The sequence below is a fragment of the Argiope bruennichi genome, chromosome 1, assembly GCF_947563725.1.
Source record: "Argiope bruennichi chromosome 1, qqArgBrue1.1, whole genome shotgun sequence".
Classification (NCBI taxonomy): Eukaryota; Metazoa; Arthropoda; class Arachnida; order Araneae; family Araneidae; genus Argiope; species Argiope bruennichi.
In genome coordinates this window covers 51,482,766-51,508,932 of record NC_079151.1, presented here as the reverse complement: position 1 = coordinate 51,508,932, position 26,167 = coordinate 51,482,766, and the positions used below count along the sequence as shown (strand labels likewise).

At 25.4% G+C, this 26,167-nt stretch overlaps 1 protein-coding gene across 3 annotated transcripts in view; it reads left to right on the top strand.

Moving 5' to 3' along the window:
• The window catches only part of LOC129963953 (late secretory pathway protein AVL9 homolog), a 35,369-nt gene extending 11,519 nt beyond the window's left edge, over positions 1-23,850 (top strand). The window contains exons 6-16 of one of the 3 annotated variants that reach the window (XM_056078587.1): positions 862-1,090; positions 3,113-3,192; positions 5,350-5,419; positions 5,544-6,415; positions 9,827-9,961; positions 10,894-11,032; positions 16,010-16,090; positions 17,082-17,199; positions 17,318-17,371; positions 17,858-17,951; positions 22,561-23,850. In XM_056078587.1, coding sequence (XP_055934562.1) covers positions 862-1,090; positions 3,113-3,192; positions 5,350-5,419; positions 5,544-6,415; positions 9,827-9,961; positions 10,894-11,032; positions 16,010-16,090; positions 17,082-17,199; positions 17,318-17,371; positions 17,858-17,951; positions 22,561-22,704 — 2,016 coding nt within the window. In that variant the 3' untranslated portion in view covers positions 22,705-23,850. The remainder of the gene's footprint in view (positions 1-861; positions 1,091-3,112; positions 3,193-5,349; positions 5,420-5,543; positions 6,416-9,826; positions 9,962-10,893; positions 11,033-16,009; positions 16,091-17,081; positions 17,200-17,317; positions 17,372-17,857; positions 17,952-22,560) is intronic. The other 2 variants (XM_056078578.1, XM_056078595.1) reach the window with 2 other exon arrangements.
• Positions 23,851-26,167: the final 2,317 nt, after the last annotated feature.

Here is a 26,167-nt window from a genome sequence, read left to right as displayed (position 1 = left end):
ATATAAATATAGAATTTAAACTAGTAAAATTGTCTTCTTGCTTGAAGCTTGTATATGCTAAGTGAATGGTAATATCCTTTTAAGCCCTTTGAATTCAAAATGGTGTATTATGTAGACTGAGAAGTATTATATTTCTATTATAAAGTGACTATGTTGACTTTATTGAGGCAATATCTAGCACCAAAATAAGGAAGTTACAAAAAATGAAGGTGATCAATAAGAATAAAAACACAGGCATAGATTTCATGGAGTTATTTGTAAAATTGGTAGAAATATTTCGGAATAAAATTATGTCATTTCCATGACTTGAAAAAAGAATTGTCTTAAAATTGAGAAATACCGTTTTTTCCCGACTTAAGCAACAACACAATAAATGAATAAAAAAATAAATAAAAATTATTTTTAAAACATACGGATTCATTTTTCAATTACGGAATAATCCCTTTTTAAAGTCATAAAAAGTTCATAATTTTAAATTCAAATATATCTGCCAATTTTACAGCTGATTCATTGAATCTTTTCCCTGAGTTTTTATTATAGTATAACACAAATTTTTGTAATTGGATTTTTTAAACAGATGTTAGACTTTTCTCGGTAAATTCAGCATCATCACTCTAGCCTAGGTAAAAGTTCTTTCCCTTGCTAAATAAGATACTATTTTGAATTTCAAAGGCCTTTATCGATCACTCTATACATATATATGTGTGTATGTATGTATAGGGAATGGTTATAATGTGGTTTTTTTTTTCTTCTGTGGTCTTGCAGTCAATGAATTTAATTATCAATGAATTTAACTTTGTATATTAGTATAAATTTTCACTTTTTAATTTTTTTTTTTTTTTTTTTTTTTTTTTTGTAAAGAATTTAATTCGAAGGAGTTCTGACATTACCAGAGAAACTGTTCAAAAAAGTGTGTGTGTATTGAGCAAAGTACCTTTGTATGGTCTTATCCAAGCCAAACTGGAATTAATTACACATGCATATTTTGATGAAAGGGATTTTAGTAAAGTGTCGCTACTTGAAGAAACTTACAAGAATTTAAATAGTTCTCTTCCTAAAGATTTGTCTGATGGGCAACAAGCATTTCTGGGTGAGTAAATTTGACTGTTTATCAGAAAAACATATGAAATAGTTTTTTCATTTTACTTTATTCTTAAGTTGAACTAATCTATTTGATAAATGACTTGTGTACTTTTTTTATTAAATTAATTTTGTTTTTAGAGGATTTTTTTTTTTTTTTTTTTTAGTTGCTGTACCTGCACCTTTATTTATCTGTTTTGTATGTATGTAATAAAAAAACAAAATACATATATTTTTATGTTGTGCAATATTTATATTCTACCCATTAAGAAATTTCAAGATCCTCAATCCTAATTATTTATTACTGTAGAGATGTCAGATTTAGGATATTTTTTAATTCCAACATTAGATACTTATATGTAAAGGTTGCTTGCCCATTCTAGAACTTGGTAATGTATATTTGACTGTGGTGTAAATATAGATTTTCTTAGCTTATACTGTTTGTTTTTTTTAATAAAATAATTACATTTTTCATTTTCTACTGTAGTATTAGCTGTTAAGTGTTAAATTTTTAAAATTAATGAAATTAATTTTATTACAATCGGTCTGTAATATTTGGTTTGACCTCCTCTACAAAGTAAACAAAAAATATGTGAAAAATACAGTATGAAAATTTAGTTCCTAGTCATCAACATATTTTGCAATCACCATTTTATCGACGAATTATCCCAGTTCAAAGTATATGCAAATTTTTAATAGTAAAGTTAAACCTTCTAGTATGTTTAATCCTTCTATGAACTATATAAATTTCAAATAAGACGACATTCAATTTTATAAGTATAGAGAGGAAAACAACTATTCTCTGGTGATCAGTTAATAAGCAACTTTCTTTAAAACAGTATTCATTATCATAGATTTTATGGAATTAGGTTTTATTTATTTTCCAGTTCCGTAAAAATGAAAATACTAATAGTAATAATAATTTCTCGTTGCATGGTAAAAATACATGTTGCTTAGTAAGAGGGTTGAATTTTTATCCTTTATCCCCCCACCACCACACACATATACATAAAATTTTTATCATGGAGGAAACGTCCATTATTCTAAAGTATGCTTTCTGTTTCTCCTTTAATTATTTAAATCATCTTAAACCTAACTTGGATAAGTTTTTTTTAGGTACTAAATTTAATTTTAAAAATTTACTTTAAATTTTATTTTAAGCTAAATTTTTTAGGGAAATAAGATATCTAGTTTCTTTTTACTTTGACCATCTTTTGCTTAGTTTCTATGATAAGCACTGTTCAGTATTATTACTTGATTTTCTTTACTTGATATATCGAGAAAATGAAAATGAAAATTTGGAGAAGGAATTCTGTGTGACATAGATTCAGGATTGTCAGCACTTGTTAAAATAACACTCATAACATGATCATATTTTTCTTCTCCTTTTTTTTTTCAACACTAGAACTATCACAAAAATGTAACTACAAAATACAGATTGTGACAAACATATTTGACTGAAAAATATTTGAACTTCGTTAATTTTTTAGAGCTTTAGATGGTGTAGAATATACTTTAGTTATACATGGTAAATTTATGTTCAGTTCTTTATGGGTGTTAAAAGAGAATATGCATATTGGCTTTGTTAGGAGGAAAATGACATTTAACTGCTTTTATTCTTAGAAATTTAGAGCAATTTCTCTCTAGTATGTTACAAATTTCATTGACAATCTCCTTAATATTTCATATATAGTAAAACATAGTGTATTTAATTATTTTAGTTAGAATGTCTTCATGTGTTAAGTTACAATAGTTTAATTTTTAAAAAATACTACATCAGTTTAGTTTTTTTTTTTAAATTAAAATGTCTATATCAACAAGTTCTTTTATCTTATTATATTTCATAATATCTGGGAATGTTGTTTGGATTCATAGTTCTAAGTCTTTCCAAGTGATCATGCTAAAAATAAATTGTTCAATTGTTATGTTTATGGAGTTAATTAAAATTAAACAGCAATGATTTAGTATTTCTGTGTGTTTTTGATCAGATATGGGTTTGAATTTAAAATAATTGTAAAGTTTTAATTTATAGGTTTATCTGTGCGAGATTTTGTGTTACGCTTTAAGCATAAAACTTTACTTCTTTTTAAACTTCTCCTGTTAGAGAGAAAGGTAAGTTGTAAATTACCTTTTTACTCTTGTGTAGCTTTGTAATAATTTGACTGTGAAATTTGATAACTTCAAAAAAAGAATAATAAATGAATGCTTGCTATTTTTTCTCATGTGAATCAATTAAATGCCTTCTAGAAAATATGCAAAATTAATTTTATATTAGTTATTGATTGTGATATCAAAAGAAATTTAAAATTAGATTAATGTTTAAGAATATGCTCAATACTTCATTTAATTTAATGATAAATTTCATCATGTATTTGAATGTGAAGAAATTATATTACAGAAGTTCTGTATTAAATATTTTTTAAATTGTAGTTTCTTTTCTTTGTTTGTGGACCTCTTGTGGTTAAGATCTTAGGGCCTTAGGCTCAAACTCTGATCCTACTAAAAATCCATCCTGTAGACCTAGTGTCTATTAAAGCTGACATTGTGGGCAAATTAACATTTTGCTGGTGTGGTGCTGTAGTCTATAAAAGGCAGTACCAGCTCAAGTGTTGTTCTGGCCATCTGCATAGAGTTCAAAATAATGAGATCTTTGCCAAAATAGCATTGGAAATAATCGACATTAATGTAATTAAACTAAAGTAAACCTTTACATTGTTTAATGTTAGCAAAACTTTTGAGTTCCAGTTTTCTGAATTCAGTTGAATGAATGCTAAACTTAGGTTTTAAAAATCATTTCTATATTTATTGTTATGAAATTTCTGTCACATTTCAAAAGAAAATGTAATCAAAAATAGTTTTCTTAAATTTTTTTCATTTCTTATTATTGTGCCTTTGACATTAATTAGATCTTTCCTTTAAGACTTTATAGACCTTTCCTTTTATGACCCTTTCAGCTAAATGCTAAATATGAATTTGTCGATTCCTATGTTTGACATCTAATTGTTTCGGGGAATGATACTAGTGCTAGGTATTGAAATAAAATTTAAAAATTTAAAACAAAATACAATATTTTCAATAATTTTGATTACTGAGGGATTTTTTATCCCTTCAAAATGTAAAAGTAAATTTTAATTATAAAATAATTTTCTTTCATGCAATAGAGATATTAGTGCTATTTTATTTTCCTTTTTAAATAGATCATAATTAGTGTCATATTAAATTTTGAATTATATTATTATCATCAATATATGTAGTGATTTTAATCATTCTGCATGTTGATAATCAGTTTGGATAATTTATTTGTAGATTTTTGCTGAATTATTTTTAATTGTACGTAGGGTTTGGGGGTATTTTTTTTTTTCAAAATATTTTACTTAATAATTTGCTTTTTTAATAATTTGAATCATTATACTTAAATAATTTGTATCATTATTTACAATAATTGTAATGTAAATATTAAACAAGTACTTAAACAGAAAATGTTTGCTTAGCTTAATTGTATTCTTAATTCTTTCTATTTCTTTTAATTTTAATTGTTTTCTTTTTAACAAATGCATAAACCACATATAAAAAAAATTGGCATTTCTCTTGTTTATTATATTACAGATGAACAAAGTTCTTATTGTGAAATTTATCTAGAAATAATATTTTTTTCCTGTATTCTGAAAAGAAAGAATATGGTTTTTAAAATATTGAGATACTAGGAGTTTTCATTCTCTGGTCGGTCTGCTTGCCAACCTTCAAGAATTGAGCTGCAATTTTTTGGGAGCATTATATGATCCCAGCTGGTTTTACATGCTCATCATATAGTTATGTATTTCTGATAGTAGTAAGAAATTACGTATATATTTAAGTACTTTATTATTAATTACTTTAATAAAAGTAAATTTTAATTATTTAACATTTTGATTGCCATTGAGGTCACTGGTGGGTCCATATAAATTATATTTTAGAAAATTCAGTGTGATAGTCAATATGTTAAGCTGCATGAACTGTTAACAATAATTTTTCATCAATTTGTAAAAACTAAAGCATCAGATTCTAAAATTGAAATATTCTGATAGCAGAGAAATGTATATGTAAATATTTAAAAGCAAAAATCTATCATTTTAAGATATTTAAAAATCAAAATTCAATTTATTTATTTTACCTGTTTTGGTAAGTTATATTTCATTAAAATTGGTCTTGTAATTTGCATTTTAATTTATTTCAATGAGAATTGAATTGTTTTTAGATTGAATTTCCTTTTGATATTGTGATTTTTTTAAGGTTCTATTTTACAAGGCACCTGTAAAAAATCTTTGTTCTGCAGTTCTAACTCTTTGTTCCTTAATTCCTGGTAAGCAAATATAATCTCATGTTGTTTTTTTCTTAATTTTTTATTAATACTATATTTAGAAACTGTCTGCTGATTTATAAATGCTGTAATATTTGTTGATACATGCTTAGATTTGATCCTACAGGAATGATTGAAAAGGGGTTAAATGAAGCTGCTACATCCTGGTGTACAAGGAGTACTCCTCAATTAACTGTAACAGATAAGGAAGATTATTTAGAGGTATCCTATAAAGAAAATAACAATGAAACTCAACTTAAAGATGTGGTAACCAACAATGTATCGAATCCAGTGCATTGTAATATTGTAGAAAATGCAACTGATGACTGTTTATCTCAAGATAATGATTCTTTCAAAAATAACAAGCCCCACACCACTGTGATATGTCCTGATGCAAATGATAATGAAAATATTACTCAAAATCTTAATGAATTAAAATGTAAAATTTCTAGACCAAAAACATTATCCACTAAAAAATTGGGTTTTCCTGATTCGGAAGCTTCTAGTAAAGGTTCCAGTTTAAACAGTAGTGATACTGAAGGTGATAGTTGGGTGAAAGTGAATCATATTACACCAGATATTGGTTCTAGTGCTACTAGTATTACATCATCTACAGGTACAGAAACAAAGGTGAATGATGAAGATAAATTGGTTCATGCAATCAATGAGTTGTTGGAGGGAGATGACAAAACAAAATTAAATAACTCATCTTTGAAATTTCAAGATGATTCTACAGATACCAATCAAGAAGGTCAAAAGTTGCAGAATGTTATCCCAGCTATTAATGATGGGATATCAAATATAATGTCTTCTCTTCGAGGTAGCAAATCTTCTGTCTTACCATCTTCAACTATTCGAGGAGGAGATAGTGAAGTCAGACGGTGGAGTACATCTAACTCTCAAGCTGAAAAGAATGAAATCTCAGAGACTGAAAAATCTTTAAATGTGATGGACATTGAATCCGATGAGTGTGGCCTGCCATTATGTATATTTACTAAGGTAAAGATTTCAGTAGTTTGTAAAAAAAAATATTTTTGAATTATACTTTTTTAAAATATAATTTTACAATTTATGAATACACACTTTATAAAAGCAGTTAAATAATTGAAGTGGTAACTTTATGTAATAAGACAAATAATTCCGGTTAAAGATGGATACATATTAGGACTTACAATTCTTAAATTTAACTATAAAAATTTGAAGTCTCTCTATATATTCTCAGAGTTCTTAAAAAGTTTTTCTGTAACTGTATAAATCTAAATTAATGCTAATTAACATTTTAGTAAATATATTACTTGAAAACAAATAAATGTTTTTACATATGGGATGTGGATTATTTGTAACAGTTATAAAAGTGCTTTTATAACTGTTACAAATAAAATATGTTGAAACAATAACTCTTTAAATATGCAATATTTAGAAAAGTGTTTCAGTTGTTAATGTGAATTATCAGAAGTTCAAATTATTTAGTTTTTCCTTTTTATAGTTAACAAGCATTTGAAAATATTTCTATAAAGAATGAATGTTACTATTTTCGAAAAATGCCATTTATATAATTAAATATTTAAATTCAGTAATATAAAAATGCTTATTCAGAATTTTGATTTAATATGAAGTATGTTGAATTTTTTCAACTGTATAACAGGTTAATTAATTAAGTTGTATATTTAATCTGGATTTTATGTATAGCTCAGAATTGGTTGTGTATAAAAGGCTGAGTAATCTAAATGAAAAAGAAAAAAAAAAAAAAAAAAAAAAAAAGAAAATACTACATATTAATTCATTCACTTTGAAAATATATAGTTTATCATTTTCCCCCCTCTTAATGCAGATAATATTTAAATGTATTGAAAATTATTATGTAATGAAAAATTATAGAAAATAAGAATATTTAAGGGGAAAGAAAGTTCTTAAAAAGAAAACATTTTCAACCCCTCCCCCCCCCCAAAAAAAAATTAATACATTTGAGTAAAATCTAATGATATTAAATCATCAAATGAAAAAAAAAATATTCACCAAATCCTGGACAAGACAATGGAATAATACAACTTAGGTGTTAGATGCACTTTCTGAATAATACTGATTTATTTTGTTTCTTAGTTCGTTTATTAATCTACATCTTTTCTCTATATCCATGATTTTTTTTTGTCACTAAAGGTTTTGAAGATAATATTTTATATATGTATCTTTGGATAAGAAATGTTATGATAGTTCAGGGTGTTTTAAAAGTTGATTCCTACCCTCTTGGGATTATTCTGCTTTATTGAAGTGGCACCCCAAATGACACTTGAACCATAAAATATTAAAAAAAGAGAATAAAAATTGCATATTTCTGCCTGAAGATTTTATTCTATTTCTTGAAGATGATGTTTTTTGCTTTTCTCATATGAGAACGGATTAATAAGAGCTATTTAGAAAGATATGCAAGATTTTCTAAATTTGCAATGTTAGCCATTCAAAAAATATGTAATTAGATTAAGAGCTTTTTTTTTTTATAATTCTAATTAACTATCTTAGAAAATAAAGTTAAGAATTACAAATATAATTATGCTGAATGCTCTATTTGTATAATTTTTCAGTGCAAATTTCTCCCCCCCCCCCCTTTTTTTTTCTTTGCTTTGAATTACATTCATATTTTCGTATTGAAATGTGAAAATAATTGCATATCCCCTCTTTGATTCAAATAATCTTCAATCAACTGCATATGAAAATAAAATTACAATTTTCATTATGAATTAAGTTTCTTTATCATAATTTTAACCTTTTAATGATAAATATATTTTTTATCATTTACTTTTTTAAAATTTTATGAACTGGTGTACTTTATTTATATAGATATTACTTCTTCTAAAATTGAATTTAAATATATATGTTAATAATCTGTATTGGAATGGTATTAATTTTGCTTGTATATTAGTTTTATGAAATTTATATATAAGGTTGAGATAAATAAGTTTTGAAATTAAGGATGGATATTTTTCCATCAGTTTTTACAAGTTTATTAGAAATTCTACTTTTGAAGCAAAAATATAAAAATTCTCTTGAGGGACATTAAAATACTGTTTCGGTCCCATTTTGATGTCTTTCTCTCTTTTTTTAAGTTATTCATTAAAGTAGGAACTGGTTAAATTTTATCGGAATTTGAAACCTTTGTGGATTTATTATTATATATTTATTTTTATACTAGTTTCTTTTGTTGACCAACTTGTTCATCAGGAATATGGATTGTATCTTATTTCAAATTAATATCTTATGCTTGATTTGATATTCATGGTTCTTTTAACAAAGTATTTTTAAACTTTAAATTATTTTCTTTTCTTCATTTTTCTTTTACTTTAAATCATTTTTTCTAAAAGTTTTCAGTAACTTTGCACCTATTTTATTCATGAACATGCCTAATGGAATCAAGTCGTGTCATAACTGTCTATGTTTTTAACATCTGACTGCAACTTATCATTAGCATTTTCTTATTTCCTATGTAAAGTATGCAATTAATTACAACATTAAAACAAAGGTGCTTATATATACCTTCTAAATTATTTTTATGCTAATTTTGGAATCTGTGTGAAATGGTCTACACTGTAAAGTAGTTAAAGACAGATACATACCTATGCATTCGCTTTTATTATCTTTCAGATGATAGTCTATATCATTTATTTAATCTGAGTGTGAAATGATATAACTTAAATATGATCAGAATGAATATTCTTCAGTTAGATTGTTGTAATATTTCCTTGGCGTATTTTCTTTAATAAATTCTTTTTCATTTCCATTCTGCCAGAAATCATGTTTAATGCTGAATTGAATCTGCTGAAATGTGTTCTACTGTCTATTTCAAGGTCTGAATTTAGAATTTCTCCTGGCAGTATTTTTACCTTATTATCATATGTGAATGCATGAAATATGCTTTTGAACTTCACCCTCCTTTTAAAAAAATCAGTACAATATGATAACATAATGAAATAAATAAATGAATTGATATTTTCTGAATTTAATTGAATGGTATTTAATTGGTATTGAATGGTATTTAAAAACCCTTCTCTGAAGTTGTTCATATGCAAAAATTACAATATGACTTTTTCAGGAGGTTCATTATCTACCTTCAACAGTAGTTCCGTGCTTGCAGAAAATGAACGAAAATTTTGTATTGTAAAAAAATTCAGTTAATATCCTATGTTTTAAACTTTTTTTTGTTACATTAATTTAAGTAAAGTTATTATGCTCTTATGAAATCAAGATAGTGAAAAGTACCAGGAAGAAAATATCGAGTTAATTCTTCTAAATAGTTTGTACTTAGAAACTATAATATTATGCTTGCAGGCAGATTTTGTTCTTTAGAATCGTAATTTTAATTCCATTTCCTTTATATATAAGTATATTACTAGATTTATATATGTATTCTCTTCCTAGGGCATGCTTTGCCATCCGTATTTGTCTTTGCCATTTTTAGATGTTTTGAATGATCTCAGTGTTCGAGGATTTCTTGTGGGCGCTACAAATATTCTTTTTAAACAAAAGAAACAACTATTTGATGTAATAATTGAAGTGAGTAAGATTTAATATTTTCAAAATTTTGTTTTTGCTACTTATATTTATAAGTTATGAACAAATTGTCAAATGAAGATTAATCTAAGATGGAATAATTATTAGTATTACTTTTGATATTAAGACAATATTTGATTAAATTTTGACTAGTCATCTATATGTATGATTAGATTATTTTTTCAAAAAATAATCTAATAGCTTACTAGTTCTTAGAATTGAACCTCTATAAGATTATGATAAGATATTAATTGTCGGTTCTAGATTTGAAACTCAAGAATTGCAGCATATAACGATCTGGTGGTTATTAAATCTAATGTCAAGAGTCAAAAGTTTTCAATTCTGATATTGCATGGAAGTTTGGATAAGATGTTTGATTATCTCCTTTGACATATGACTGCAGCACAATATCACCATTGTTTTTCTTCAAATGAAATTATTTAATTTTAATAAATTAAATTAAACCTAAATTTATATTTTAAAATTATTTAAGTATTTATAATCCTAAAAATCTTAATGCAGTTAAATGTCCTTTTACTAATGTAGGCTGCATGCGAGATTCTACATTTAATGAAAAATGGTTTGATTTAAGAGCGACTTGATATTGCTGCTAAATTATTTATTATTTCATAAGATGGTTGTTCCAAGTTATTCAGTTGTGTAACATACATATTTTCATTTCGAACAGCTGCAAAGATTCATTACCTTTGATGTCTCATTGCAGTCCTTCCTCTTGCTATCCTATATGTGACATCTCATCAATCTTTGTGTTACCAAGCACTGATTTTCATATAATATAATCACTCTGTAATAATGTTTTCCATATCCCTGCTGTTTATTCAACAAACAGACTTTACTCCTCATTATAAGATTTTATATATTAAACTTTCATTACAAAATTATACTATCTTTTAATTATACCTTTTAAAAAATAGGTTGATGATGGAAAAATAGAAATTATAGATCCTGACTTAAAAAAACAATTGAATTTAACCACAGAAGATTTAAGATTTGCTGATCACATTGTGAGACATGTTATGGAAGACAGACAAGATGTATTCCTTGATGGCACTGGTAAGAGTTTAATGATGTATGAAAATAAAGTAATAAGATTTTTTTTTTTTACTTTTTGTAGTTGAAACGATTATAACTAATTAGATATATTACTATATGGGTTTTATAATGATAATTATATGCACTAAAAATTTTTATTCCTGCTCTTTTGTGTGATATTTTCCACAAATCTGCTATTACTGAAATAAAAGATTCTTACATTAGGATGAACAGAGCTTTTAACATTTTAACAAGTTCAAATCTTCGAATATGATTTAATCTCAAGTTTATCCAAAGTTTTATTTTTCTTTAATTTTTGAAAAAGTATTTGCTTCTGTTGGAATATGCCAGATATGTTACATTTCTGTGGAAACACAGTTTTTCAGTGTTTTCAGAATCAAACCTTATTTTAAAGAGCAATTATTTTTTTTATTTTTTTCTTTAATATAATTTATTTATTTTATTGTTATCAGGGTGCATAGCATCATGAAAAGTGCTTAAATTTAATTTTGGGGAAGAAACAAAAAAAGGTTCATAGAAAGTGGTTATTTTTCTTGAAAGGGTGAAGAAAGCTTTTAGTTTTATTTCATTTCCCACACATTGAATAAGATAATTTGAAGCATAGTCGTAAAAACATGTTTACCATTTGTATTGGGTGGGGAAGGGGGAGAATCAACAAAAGGTAGGAATTCAAAGGAATTGTTAAATAGATACAGGTATTCTAGCATTTATTAAAATAATACTTAATGAGCATTTTTTCCCACTTCTTCTTTCTTCAATAATGTGCATTGCTTATTATTGGAATAGGGCAGTATGAAATACGTACTGTGCCATACTTGTGATTCATTAAGACATCTGAACATCACTTTTTATTATTTTATATATTGATGAATTTATTTAAGTTTTAGCTAGTAAGTATAATTTTAACCTTTTGTGTGTTGTTAAAGATGAATATGTGGATGGATCCAATCAATAAAAAATAAAAATACAGCAGAATGATTTTGATGTGGCAAAGAGATATATTGAGCATGTAAGAAGCTGCTCTGTAAACACTTCCAGTGAAACCTCTGTAGTCTATTACTCATTTGGCATGTAATATATCATTTTGGAGCAAACCCTTGAACGATCTCTTGTACTGATTTTACTGTACTACATTGAATTGTAATTAAATACATTATGTATTATGTTAGTTGATTGCATAAAAAAAGTTTTTCAAAATTTATTCTTTATGGCTCACATTCCATAATTTTATAACGATTTTTTTCCCCGCTTTACAATTTGTATAAAAATTCTTTTTCCCAATGAAATCTCCCTTTACAGTAAAATTTGTCCTGATAACCTACATGCAGCGTAAACCACTAAAACTGTATTTTTCAAAATATTAACTCAAAGTTTAATTAAAAAATAAAAATAGAATTTCTATGTGTTTTTGCAGTAATCTATAAACATATTATTGCCACAAAAATTATTTTTACTCCTTTTTAAAGGTTGGGGGGGGGAGGAAGAAGCTTTTTAATAATACCAGTTTTATTTAAATGAATGCATTTTTTTTTTTTTTTAGTTTTAGTGATTTTTGAAAAATTGGTTTTGGATGCAGTTTGTAACAATGATTATTATTATTTATAATGAAATTCAAACGACATCATTGCTTCTTTGAATTATTCAGTCACTTTATTTTACTGTCAGTGTTACTAATACATGTTTTTAGTTAAAGATTGGTTCCATATATTCATATTTGTATCTGAAAGGTCAGATTGGTGTTGGATAGGCATCTGTGAATCATTAGATTTTCAGAAATATAAACAGAAACAGGCCTTTGCTAATGTTAAGAAGAAAAACACATGCCCATTTTGAAGTGGCTGTTATAATTTGTCTTTCATTTGGGATAGAAGTATATTCTATTAAGGGTTTTATTCTTTTTCAGTTTCATTTGTGCAATCATGGATACAAGACCACTTATTTGTCTTGGGGGGGGAAGGGGTAAATTTATGAATTATGAATCCCTGGATTTTTTATGGCAGTAATAAATATTAAATTTTTTATGGTAAAATGGATGATTAAAAACTAGAAGATGAGTGATTTGCACCAAGCAAGATTTAAGGAAACAAACAAAAAAACTTTCTGTGAATATAAATTGTATAGACAGTCTTTAAGCTGTTGATCTGTGTTATGAGATTTTTCATTGTGATATTTTGCATCAATAATATGGTGTTACTTTAAGTATGAGGATCCTAATAAAATGCACTGTATTTTTATTATTTTTATTTTCAGTATTAAGTATCAAGTATTTTTAATTAAGTTTTTAATCATGATTGTAAATATATTTATTGACACATGTTTAAAAATTATTTTATTTCTAAACAAACAATACTTTTTTTTTTTTACAAAGGATTATATATTTTTTCACAGAGATGTACCTACATAAACTGTTGCCGTGAGCAAATACCAAAACAGCACCCCTTCCTTTTTTAAAGCTGTATTCCTTATTCCTCTCATGAAAAAAAAAATGTCAAGGAAGAAAAAGTTGAATTTAAACTTAAATAATTATATATATGAAACAGTTTTGAATTAATATGGCCTATCATCCAATCAATATTTTTTAATTATTCAGATTAATTAAATTATTTATCAAAATTATATAGCAATTGTTAAAAAAGTATTAACAAATATATAGTTAAAAACCATGTGAATATTTGAAATTAAATTTTAAAATGTAATGATAGACAAATTTAAATATACGTTATGTGTAATTATTTCAGAGGATCCTTCAAGAACTTTCATGTCAGGGTTCACCAACAAATTTATTCTGATTTAACAAGATTGGTGAAATACAAATTCATCTTATATCAAAATTTTTTCACTGATACCATCTGAATTTCTCTTTTAAGCTTTTTTATTTTCATTGATTTAAAAAATAAATATATCAAATATCACTGGTGCAAAATAAGTAATAATTCATTAAAAAACTTTCAAAGCGATTTAAAAAAAAACATTTTTATGATTTATTATGTTTTTTAGAAAACTGAAGGCCATCCATATTTAATATCTATAATGCAATTATTCTTTGTTTTTTAATACTGAGTTGAAGATTCAGCTAGTGTAAACTTCTGCAGGAACAATTGTGGTTCACAATGATTGAAGAAAACGGTTCTTCAAGAATTTGGAAACTTTTTTCATCAGATTAAATTTAAGAAAATTACTCAGCAAACAATCTGTGAAGTTTAAAAATAAATAAATATATCAATGCAGTAAAATCTTAGAAATTTTTTTAAAAAGTTTTATTTTAGTTCTGGAGAAAAAGAGTTAAAAGTAGTTATTACTTAAGCACTAGTAATTTATTCCACAATTTTGCACCCTTTGGTAATGCCACTCTTGGCATCCTGCCTAGTTACACCACTGTTTTCACAAAATATAATGTGCATTAGGCTTAACATGAGAAAATGCTCTGGCTTGTACAGACAGTCTCTGTTTGCTTAGTCCCATCTTTTATGAGCACTTTTTACCTGCACTCATCTATTTCAATGTGATTAAAGTCACCTTAAAAAGAAGAAAAAATGCTTTTTTTGCTTTAATTAAACTAATTCTTTATTTAACGAGTTTTGTTAAATTTTGGAGTAATTCATTATATTCTCTGTCATCGGCTTCAAAAATTACTTTATTTTCATTTGGCATATAACTTGCAGAGCTGTTTTTGTTTTTAATTTATTTTTTGTTGGTTTTTATCTGAATGAATTTGTTTTTGTTATTTATAAAAACTGGGACTTGTTAAAACATTTTCATAAAATAAGTTTTTTTGCATATACATTAAAAAGCAGGTTTTTATTGAATTTTTCAGTATGCTAAGCATTCAATAAAGCCTTTTACTAAACTTCAGGAATAAGAATGGATAAGACAATTTTTTTACAGTCGGACCATTTCTAAAAGTTGCTATTCTTTTATATTACAAAAAGTCATCCAAAAAAACTCATTTAGAACATGGCATTGTCCTATCATCAATTTCATAGCAGTTTTGTCAATCTTATGGGTAGTCATTTTGGAATGCATTTGTTCTTAGCTTTATAAGACTTCAAATAAATTTACTAAATATTGTGAGTTAATGCCAGGGGAAATTTATACTTGTCTTTCCAGCCATGCCACATCTTATTTGTTGTTGCATATATAAAATTCAAACACAAAATTTTTGGTTATGCTATGCTTCTACATCACTATTGACACTTTCAAAAATGATGTATCCATATAAATAAACTGTTAATTTGTTAAGTTTAGGAAATATTGAAAAAAATATCACAGATTTTTATTTTTAGTTGTAAATATTGACTTAATTTCTTTGGTATTGATAGCTTGATCATTTTTATGTTTTTGTCAAAAACTAAAAATACATAATTTGTTTTGTGTTATTGTGAAAGTACAGGAATCTTAAAAGTTAATGAATGTACATTTAAAATTAACTTTAAAAATATTTTTGAATAAAAAATTATGCATTATTATAAGACAAAAATTCTTATGCTTAGAAAATACACAAGTGTATATATGCATACATGTACAAATGGACTTTTTATTTTAAAGTACTTAATCTCTATAGCAATTTCTCGCTATGCATCTTGAAACACTATTTTCAATACTTTCATTTTTTTTTTTTTTCATTTGTAAAACTTTTAATAAAAAAGCATCAGTTCTCAATTTCTGGTGCAGCTGATCATTGTCAGTTTGTTTAGGAAAGTTCATGGAAAGTATTTCAGTTCAAGGAATTAATTCACTTACATGAAATTTTAAATATATAAATCTTTGCAAAGATGTAATTTATTTTTATTTAGTTGTGTATAACTTGAGTAGAAAAATAATATATTGAAAAATTTATTAATAATGTTAAGGCTGAAATGGCAATCTAATTCAATTAAATTTTGTATTCCATGACATTTAACTGATCAGTTCTTCATACGAAATATAAATTCTAAAAATGTAACTAAAATGTTTGAAATAATTTTCTTTTATTCTTAGGTTGGGAAGGTGGAGATGAGTGGTTAAGGTCTCAATTTAAATTATACCTTTTAAGTTTGATGCGTACTTCTGAAATTGAAGGTAATTTTGCATTTTAATTTTTCTTGATAAGTTTAGTAATAATATCTTTTACATATAATGTATTAATAATTGACTGAATGATTAGAAGAAAAGCTTAATTGTTTATGCATTCTTTATCTTTAATTTCAGTAAAGTTTATTTTATAAGAATTTTATTATTCCAATTATTTTGTCTTTACTTCTAAACTATGAGTTTTATGTTTGTTCATATTCAGTCATAACATATGTGATAGATAGATACTTTATCTTTCAGCTTCTTGAAAAATGATGCAAGTACTTTGTGTCATGAAAAAAATATGCTTCTGAAAATACTTACTTTGTTTTATATTTGACATCTTATTATTTATTACAAATAATGATTAAGCAATCAATCTTTGATATCTTATAATTCATTAAAAATGATATATTATTGTAAATTGAAATTCTTTTCATTATTTATTAATTAACGATTCAATACCTAATTGATTTTCTGTCTTGAATTTGACTTTTTGACAAATATCCAAGCATAAATGAAATGATAAATTTTCTTTATTTGAAAATAGTTTGCTTATTGAAAAGGGTTTAAGAAACAATTGAATTATTTTTTTCCCCCTTCCAGTCATTATAATAACTTTTATTTGTTTTATATAAAATGTTTGTTAACTCTGCTGTACTACACAAAATGTGCTATCATTTCGATTAGCCATCTTATATCTGATGCACCTTTTGTTTACATCTTGGCTGAAGATTTTGCATTATAATATTTACATATATATGTCTATAGAATTTTACTTTGATAAAGAATAGAAGAATGGCAGAAATTCTTGAATAATGATATAGGATATGAAGTTTAGAGCATATTCATTTCATTGCAATAATTTTATCAACCAAATGACTTAATAATTATTTAAATTGAAATATACACTGTGATATCATAAATAATAAAATTGAAATTTTTATATTGGAATATTCTGTTTTATACTATGTATTTTATTATATTATTTTGTGCCTAGGTAATGGCAAAGAACTTGAACCCTTCAATCCTAGCTTTGTAAATGCATGGAAGCAGACTCATAATTATAAAATGTGGAGTTGTAGCTTGCATTCAGGAATTCTGGAAGTAAACCCTGGGTAAGAAAAATATGAATGTTTTAACAGATTTTTTTTTATTTTTTTTTTAAAAGAAGGATAATCTGATTTACTTTCTAGTCATTGTCTTTGTTAACATTTTTTTTTGTTGCATTTTTAGCCACCCATTTCAAGGACAACTTAGTATGGCTGATATGAAATTGAAATTTTCTCAGTAAGTATTAAGATATATAAGTACAGAGCTCAATTATGTTTAATTTGAAAACTTTTGATTATCATTTTATTAATAAATACAATAAAAATAAATAATGAATTGTTTTTATTGTTACAAAATGTCATGAAGATAACTATTTATTTCAATATTCTTTCTAGAATACATGTCACTCTATGTCTATCTTCTGCTATGCCTTGTGTTACTAATAATCTTGCTAGTTGTTCTGCTTTGTTTCCTCTTATGCACTTTATATGGGAATCTTTTTAGTGTAAGCATGGTATAGTTACAATTATCTAGCAGTATTCTATAAATATTTTGTATAAATGATCAATATATAATTTTGTTTAAGCTAATTTTCTTAAGCTAAAATTATATATTGAATCTATATGCATTTTCTAAGGTTTTCTGCTGGATTTGACAAATTAAGACATATGGAATTAAATGCAATCTTTAAAAAATCATTACATTTTAGTCATCTCTTAACAGTACCATGCAGAGTTCAGAACGTGGTCGTCGTCTAAACACTGCTGTGGTTAATACGGGAAAAGCTGTTGTTCAAACGGGGAAAGCTGTAGGTAAGGTTCGTGAACATTTTATTCATTAATTTTATACACCCGGGGTTAATGAATGAAAACAATTTAAACATGCAGTTCTTTTTGTAAAAATAAGCTGTTTATAATAAACCATTTCAATATATTAATTTTATTTATAATATCCTCCAATTAGTATTAAAAAAATTTCATTTTATAAAATTAAGTCTATTTAAATCGGTTCTAATTGTTTTAATATTTATTTTTCAGGATATCATGATAAAATAAATTATGAATGGCACAAAAAAAATGCTCTTTGATTTTCGGTTTCTACATAATAATTCAATATAATTTATTTATTGCAAAAAAAATCTATATCATTGACTTTGTGTTTTTATCACAATAAATATTTGTTACTTAGTAGATCTATATTATGGAACATTGCTTCCTAAATGTTGCCCCAAATTTTAAAAAAACGAAAAGAATTTGTTTAAAAAAAGCTCAAAATGATTCCAAGTACAGCAAATAATAAAAAAATAATTTTAAGCCTCAATTTTTTTTATATATTTAAATAAAGAAAAAAGAAAAAAATATATGAAAGAATTACATTTTACTTGCCATTAAGGATTAGCATTTTCTTCTTTATTGAAGTATAAATGGAAAGAATGTAGTAATAAAAAAAATGTTAATAATTGTTATTTTGAAGATTTAATAGTTAAATGCAGCTGTATAGTGCAAAATGCTTTGCATTTAGAATAGATCTATGTAATTTAACTTAGGGTTCAAATTCTGAGCAATTGTTGCTGTGCTGTTAAGGAATTTTTTGATCTGCACTTCCCTTACCCAGTATTCCTGTATGTTTCTCTGTGCATAGAAATTCCTCTTAACATTAGAGCTTTATCAATAACTTTTAATTTGAAATTGTCCTCTTCATTATGATGCATTATTTAATCCGTTGCCATCGTTTTCATCAATCTTTTTACTGTGTTTTCTATTCCTTTTTCATTATGCATGTTTTAATGTCTGTTTTCTCATCAACCTCTTAACAGATTTTTTACAGTTTCATTTAATAAATTTAAAGTTTCCTGAATATTAACTTTGTTTTGTTTTAAACTGATTTTGCTTCTTACAAAATGCAACTGAACTCCTTTATCGTGAGTTTTTCATAGAAATAAAAGTAGATTCCTTTTTGATTAATAGTATTTTCTCAAATTTCAGCAGCATCTTCATAATAATATGCTTATAGGGCAAAAAATTCTATTCATACTGATGGAAATTAATATGAGCTTTCATCTCACTTAAATATTAATTTTGTGAAAAAGACATTTCGCATTTCATAGATTTCAATTACAGCATGTTGTCAGTTTATATATGCTGCTTAACTGAGGAACAAACGGAAGTTTAGGAGAATGCGGAAGTTAGAGAAAGTTTATTTCTTCACTTTCTGATGTTAGGATTCTATTAATTATTTATAATAACATTCTTTGTATAGATATTATTAAATAAATAAATATCCATTAAAAATGCAAAAACTTAAAAAAAAATTATGCAGCTATTGATTATATGGAAAAAATAAAAATATTTTGAAATTGTATAGTTAAAGAGAGTTCTTTAAACTTTTTTTTACTTCATTTGTGATGAACGACAAAAAGTGTTTTATTATTTTTTAAAGTTATTACTAGCACTTGTAATTAGTGCAAATTCAGGTATTCTAATTAGATCTGTGGATAAACAAGATCTGTAATCATAGATCAATACAAAAATACCTTTGAACAATTTTTATTCAAAATAAGAGCTGTATGCATACCATAATGATTTAATAAGCAGTAGATTTCTGTACTTACCAGCTTATTGACTGCCATTAAAAGCAATACAACTTTTTTTCATTGTTTTGTTAAAGAGCTTCTTTTTTTTAATAGGTATTTAAGTTTATTAGTAGCATTTTGGTATTAACAACTTCAGGTAATTAAGAACTTTTTATAGAAGGAGTTTCTATATTCAGAACTTCTATTATTTCACTTGAGGAATTCACCATATAAGAGCCAGTTGCATTTCTATATGATTTTTTAAATTTAAATTAAGGAGTTGAAGGTGATTATAACATTCTATATATTAATAATTTGAATTGGTAAATATTCTGTAAGAGTATAAATATATTCAATTGAATTTTTTTTTTCAATTACAAATGGATACTTTCAGTTATTTTAAGCATTTATAAAAGTTAATAAATATTTCTTTCTTTATAAATATTTTTTTATATATATATACTTTTTTTTTTTTTAAATTTCCATAATGTTTTTTTAAATGTATATTTATGTGTTGCTATGTTTTATATGCATGTATAGTATATATGAGCATTTGAAATTGCTAGCATTATATATATATTTATAATATAATATATAATATTATATTTTAAGTTTTGCTTTGTTAAAAACATATCAAATTGATTTTTATATTTAGATTTTTTAGTTTTTATAATTTAATTCTCAAAATCTTTTTGTAATCAAGTATATAAAATTGTGAATAAGCTTGGTAGTGAAGTTCATCACATTAATTAATCTTAAATTGGTATTTTTTTTTCATATTGTTTTGTTTCTTATGATATAAATAAAATACAAGATTAAGATATTGGACCAAATATTCTCAAATGTTTGTAAATAAAAATTCAGTAATAAGTTTTAGAAGTAATCTCTTCATTAATTTTTTTTTTATTTAGTTGTATATAAATCTTTTTTTTAAAAAAGTTAGTCTTACCATTACAAACGGTCCAGTCTTTTTTGCAAGTGATTGAAATAGAGGACCTTTCTAATTCTGTTTCCCACATTTTAGGAAAAGTCTTCTCTACCTATAATCTAAAAAAATAAATCCAGTATACAAATTGGGATTAATATCAATTCAATATTAATAATTTATTTTTCCCTACAAATGCAAACTAATTCATTTCATTCTTTTCATAGTTATCTTATAAGTGATTGATCTGCGCTATTTCAAATATTTTTCTAAAAATCCTTTAAGTATATAATATCGGATTTTAATTATTTGGGTATATATTAAAAAATTCAAATTATCCATTTGAGAAATATTTGGTAATAAGTTGATGTACTATATTTAGGTAAGCAATTATTTAAAGTTTTAGTAATTGTTACAAAATTTTTATTGAATGCTGTTTGGAATTACAGTTCTTTAATGTAATTATTCAATTAAATTCTGGACCTTTGTCAAGTATGGAAAAGCTATTAGATTCCAATAGCAAGACAGTGTTCTGAAAATTGGTGCAGCAAAGTTCCCTAACCATCATGTCATATATACAACCTCATTAAATTATATGGCATTCAAGAAGTTCCTTCAACATAGGAAGCAGTTATAAGATAGAAGCTTCATTTCATTGTGTTTCTTTCAATATATATATATATATATTTAATTCATTGAGCTCTTTAATTTAAATTTGTATCAAAATTTAGAGAAATATACAATTGAAATGAGTTTCCATTATTATGGTATTTCTTAAAATTTAAATCGCCTAGTGCATGTTTGTGCTTCGTTGTTTCTTTGTGGTAAGAATGTTCTTCAATGTATGTCACACTTGTTCGGTAACAGATATTCTTCTTCTAATGGTTCTTGGACAATTCATCAGCATTCTTTTGATAGAAGACTCTCACAATCTTTGTCTGATTGTCTAGAATGCACAGATGACTTATGTTTTCATACCCTTGTAAATCCACACTTTTTGTCCAACTTGTCTGAAACACTAACCCATATTGTGAATATTCTATATAGTAAAATATTATCAATAATAATACTAATGTATGATATGTAGCTATAAAGATAATGTGTTACTATGTATATTCCATTTCAAATAATTCTTGATGGCATTTGCACCATTTTCAAATATTTGATACCAAATATTGAGAATTGATATTAAATTACAAATATGTGAGCTTTAAATTAAGTTGTGAAAATGTGCACCAGGGATCATTATGAATTTTGTCAGAAAATTTGATTTGATTATGTATTCCATTTAAATGAAAATTCCTTTTATTGTGCTCATACTGCTATCCTAAAAACATCTATTTTATTCGCCCTTTACTAAGGTCATAGATGGCTTTAGAAATTGGTTTTTACAGACATACATGAAATATTATATAAGTAATTTTGATGAAAACATTCTGCATATTTTTTTTCAAACAAAATTTAGTTCTTGAACATAAAAATGTAATTTGAAATAATAATTCCCAGGACTGCAACTAAAGCCAAAATACAACATAAATTAATTCTGATTTAAATTAATAATTACTATGTGTTGTGATGAATTTTCTTAATAAGTCTTATCTGAAAAATGTTTCCAAAAGTTTTGCAACATTCTTTAACACAATAAATAATGATAAAATTTTGATATTGTGTGTTAAAAATCCTGTTATGTATTGTTTATTTTATTTGTTATATAAGTTTTTTTATATTACAAGGTGTAAATTATTTTATTGCTGTAAAATTTGTTGTAATTAAATTCTTAGTTTTGCAGTTGCATTCAGATATATAGTTTCTTTTTATAAAAATATTTTTAATTATGGATAAATAATTAGCTTTTATTTTTTACTAAATAAAATCTGAGACTTTTAGAAAGTTTGTTTTATTTGTTCTGGATAACATTTGTCAATTTAGGTGGTGCACTCACTAATGCAAAGTCAGCCGTCTCCTCCTGGTGGTCAAGCTTTAGCACTCCAATTCCACAAGAAAAGCTGGATTGTGAAGAAGGTGAACAAATTAGTCCATCAAAAGAAGTCGAAACCCAACAATTCAGTCTAGATGGGCTTCAGACAGATTAATTTGTGCTGCATTTTATATGTTCCTTTCTCTGTTTGTAAATAGGTAATTGTATATCTCATAAAAGAATTTCGTTTTCACTTTATAATTGGATGAAAATGGAAATTATAGAAATTTGATGTGTATGTAGTGTAACTTAAAAAGTACCATAACAAGTTGTGTGGAATGCTGGTTTTTCTGTATTTCCATCCCTTTGCTGGAATATTAAATTCCAGGTGGAACTTCAATCTTTCTGTGAAGATTGTTGCTAAGATGGTGATGGTACTAACAAGGGAAAAAAATGCATTCCAACTTTGCTCACTAATATGAATTTAAAATATTAAATTTGATTGTTATTTGTGTATAGTATTACTTGAAAGTATTATTGTACTATATGCTTTTAAAGACCAAAAAAGAATTTTTTTTACAATGAATTAGAAACCAGTTAAATATTTTCTAAAATTTATTTTGTTTCATTTTTTATAATTTATTACGTTTAAGTTTTGTACTTTTTAATAATTATGTGATCATTTCTCAAATATATTGAAATTGATATTTACAAATTCTCAGATGTTACTTTAATAAAACCTGAATACAAATTCATAATAAAATTTTTGATGTAATGGAATTAGACATGAATATTTAAAAATTGTTTATGACAGAATGTCTGTTCAATAATAATCAATAGTAGTTTTTATAAAATTTTAACTTTATGAATAGTGCCCTTGTAGGCTTGACTCAAATTTCTGTAAGTCCTGTTTTAAAGTAATTCCAATTATGTAATCTTTCTTTAACTTAGAATATTCTTCTAATTTTTACTGAAAACTTATAAGCTCTCCTTTTTTTTATAATCTGAATATCCTCACTTTTAAATGAAAAGTACTTAAAATTTCATACTTAATTGTTTATAAAATTCTGAGGAATAAATATATGTGGCGAAATTATTGGCATTATTTGAATATTATAATTTTAGTGGATTAAATAACAGTAAATCTAAAAGATAGAATTTTCATTAAAAGATATTTAATAATTTTTCTTGAAATCTTTTGACTTTGGACAATTATTAGTTTAGAAATTTATTACTTCAAAAGGAAATGAATTTCCATATTGTTATAAATTAAAGTTTTGTCTCCAATGATTTTTTATTGCATTTTTATGAGTATTTTTAAAAATTACTCGGTTTTTAAAGAACAGAATGAAATTCACAGTTAAGTAGTGATGCTGTTATATTAATTTGATTCTTTTAAATAACGAATTTTGTTTATTTAATGAAATTCATTGTAACATTAGATGAATAAATACATTTCTTTAAAATTATAATTTTTCTTATTTTGGAAATTAATAAGTAAAGACCAGTTTGGTATAATTAATCTAATCTGTGTATACTTAGCTTAATCTAGTTGAGTCTCTTAGCATCTTTTTTAGAAATAAAAATATTAAAAGTTTATTTAAAAAATTTAGTAGAATTAGCTTAATATTTTTAAAGGTAAACATAAGCTTCAAGAACATTTTTTTCTAAGGTCTACATTTTTGCTTGTACACATGATAGTAAATGTAGTGTACTTATTTATTATTATTATTATTTTTTGTTAATTAATAAATAGGGATCATAATTACTTTTTTTCTTGAAGTAAAATCTTTTGATTCATTTTATTTATTTTCATATTAATTCAGTCGTAATTTAATATCTTAAAAGCTAGTTATTAATTTTATAATTCAAATATGATAAAAGCTTCTTTTTTGTCCCCCCCCCCCCTTTTGTAACCAATCTCTGTCTTCTTTTCGTAATTTTCTACTATACAATTGATATCCCATTAAATTTACAATATTTATTGTAAATGAGATTCAAATTATAAATCTTACTTAAAATAATACTTGCTTTTAAGAATTATTTAATGTTTTGTACTTGTTATTTTACAGCATGAATGTACATTCATTACCATATTGTGATGGTGCAATTTTCATTTTCAAATGCTGGTCATTTGTTTTATAATAAATAGTCTGCATGAGCAGAATGGAGTTATTTTTCTTGTTTAATATTTTTATTAAGAAATGCTTATTTGAAAAACTTCAAATACGCAATTTTTAAACTAATTAAATTAGACAATCAATGTGATATATATTTATGGTATATTCTTAAAAGTGTTTAAATTAGTGGCAGCAACAATTTTTTAAAAAAATACACTAAAATTAGAGGAAAGCATTATAAGACTACAAAAACACTACTGCAGTTCAGTGAAGTAATGAAATAAATAATATTCTGGGTAAAATAATCTATAAAAAATATCCTTTTCAGTTTGAAAATTGAAGTAAACTTGATTTTATATTGGATATTTCAATAGCAAAAGAAAAGCAAACTCAAAATGTCTCATTCAGTAGCACATAAAACTTTGTTTCTTTTCATATATGAATTGCATACATAATATATGAATTGCAGTGCTGTATTTGAAATAAAATAGTTTAAGGACTCGTAATTTTGCTTAATATCAAATTATGAATCACTAGTGTTTACCAAACACAAATATCTTCAAAATGCCCATATGATAAATTTACCAAAGCACTGTTGTGTTATCATGGGAATTCTCCCCCCTTTTTACTCATTTCCTTTTCTTCTGTGTAGATCAGTCTATTTTCATTCTTTTTTCTATGAGACTCCCAGATCCCAGCTAATTAGGATGCTTGAAACTGCTTTAACTGTGTGAGAGAATAGAATAAATTTCATTGGTGGGAATACCAACATTTAACCAGTGGAAGTATTGCTGCAGTATTTAATCACTTGCACATGATTTATTGAATGGTTTGCTTATTATTTAAGATGTGAATTTATTCATAATAGATTAGAGAATTTTTTTAATTAACGAGCTGCTCAAAATTTGTATTTAATACAGATTGAAACGGATAAAAATATGAATCCTAACTTTGCTGAATGTGTTTAGAGAAGCTCGGTTTGCGGCATGCTGCTTTGTAAAAAGATAATATGGGAAAACAAGTAATACCAAAAGAGGAAAACACACAAAATTGCACACCAAATCAAAAAAGCCATAATTGATATTGGACTTGGTATTTACAAGAAGAAGATATGTCAAGTTTGATGTCCAGAAATAAGCCGATTTCGAGCATTTTACTTCAAGAACAATCATATAAAGTCGAACTTTTATGAGCATAAAAGCTTGGTGCATCTCATTCGTGCTTCAATGCTTTCAATGGCAAAAATATTTTCACACGTGTTCATTTATAATGAAGTAGACGAAAAATGTATTTTTGGTCGTACTAAAATGTGGTATGTTATTTTTTTACGGATTAGATCCATTTTTTTCCAACAATCTCTTAAAAAATCTTTAATAAAAAAATGTAAATATTAAATTTGGGTCCTTGTGGACTGTGCATAATCCGTTGAGCATTTCAATGAGAACATAAATCTAATGAATAGAAAGCAGATGTTATTCTAAGAGCAATGAATAGAATA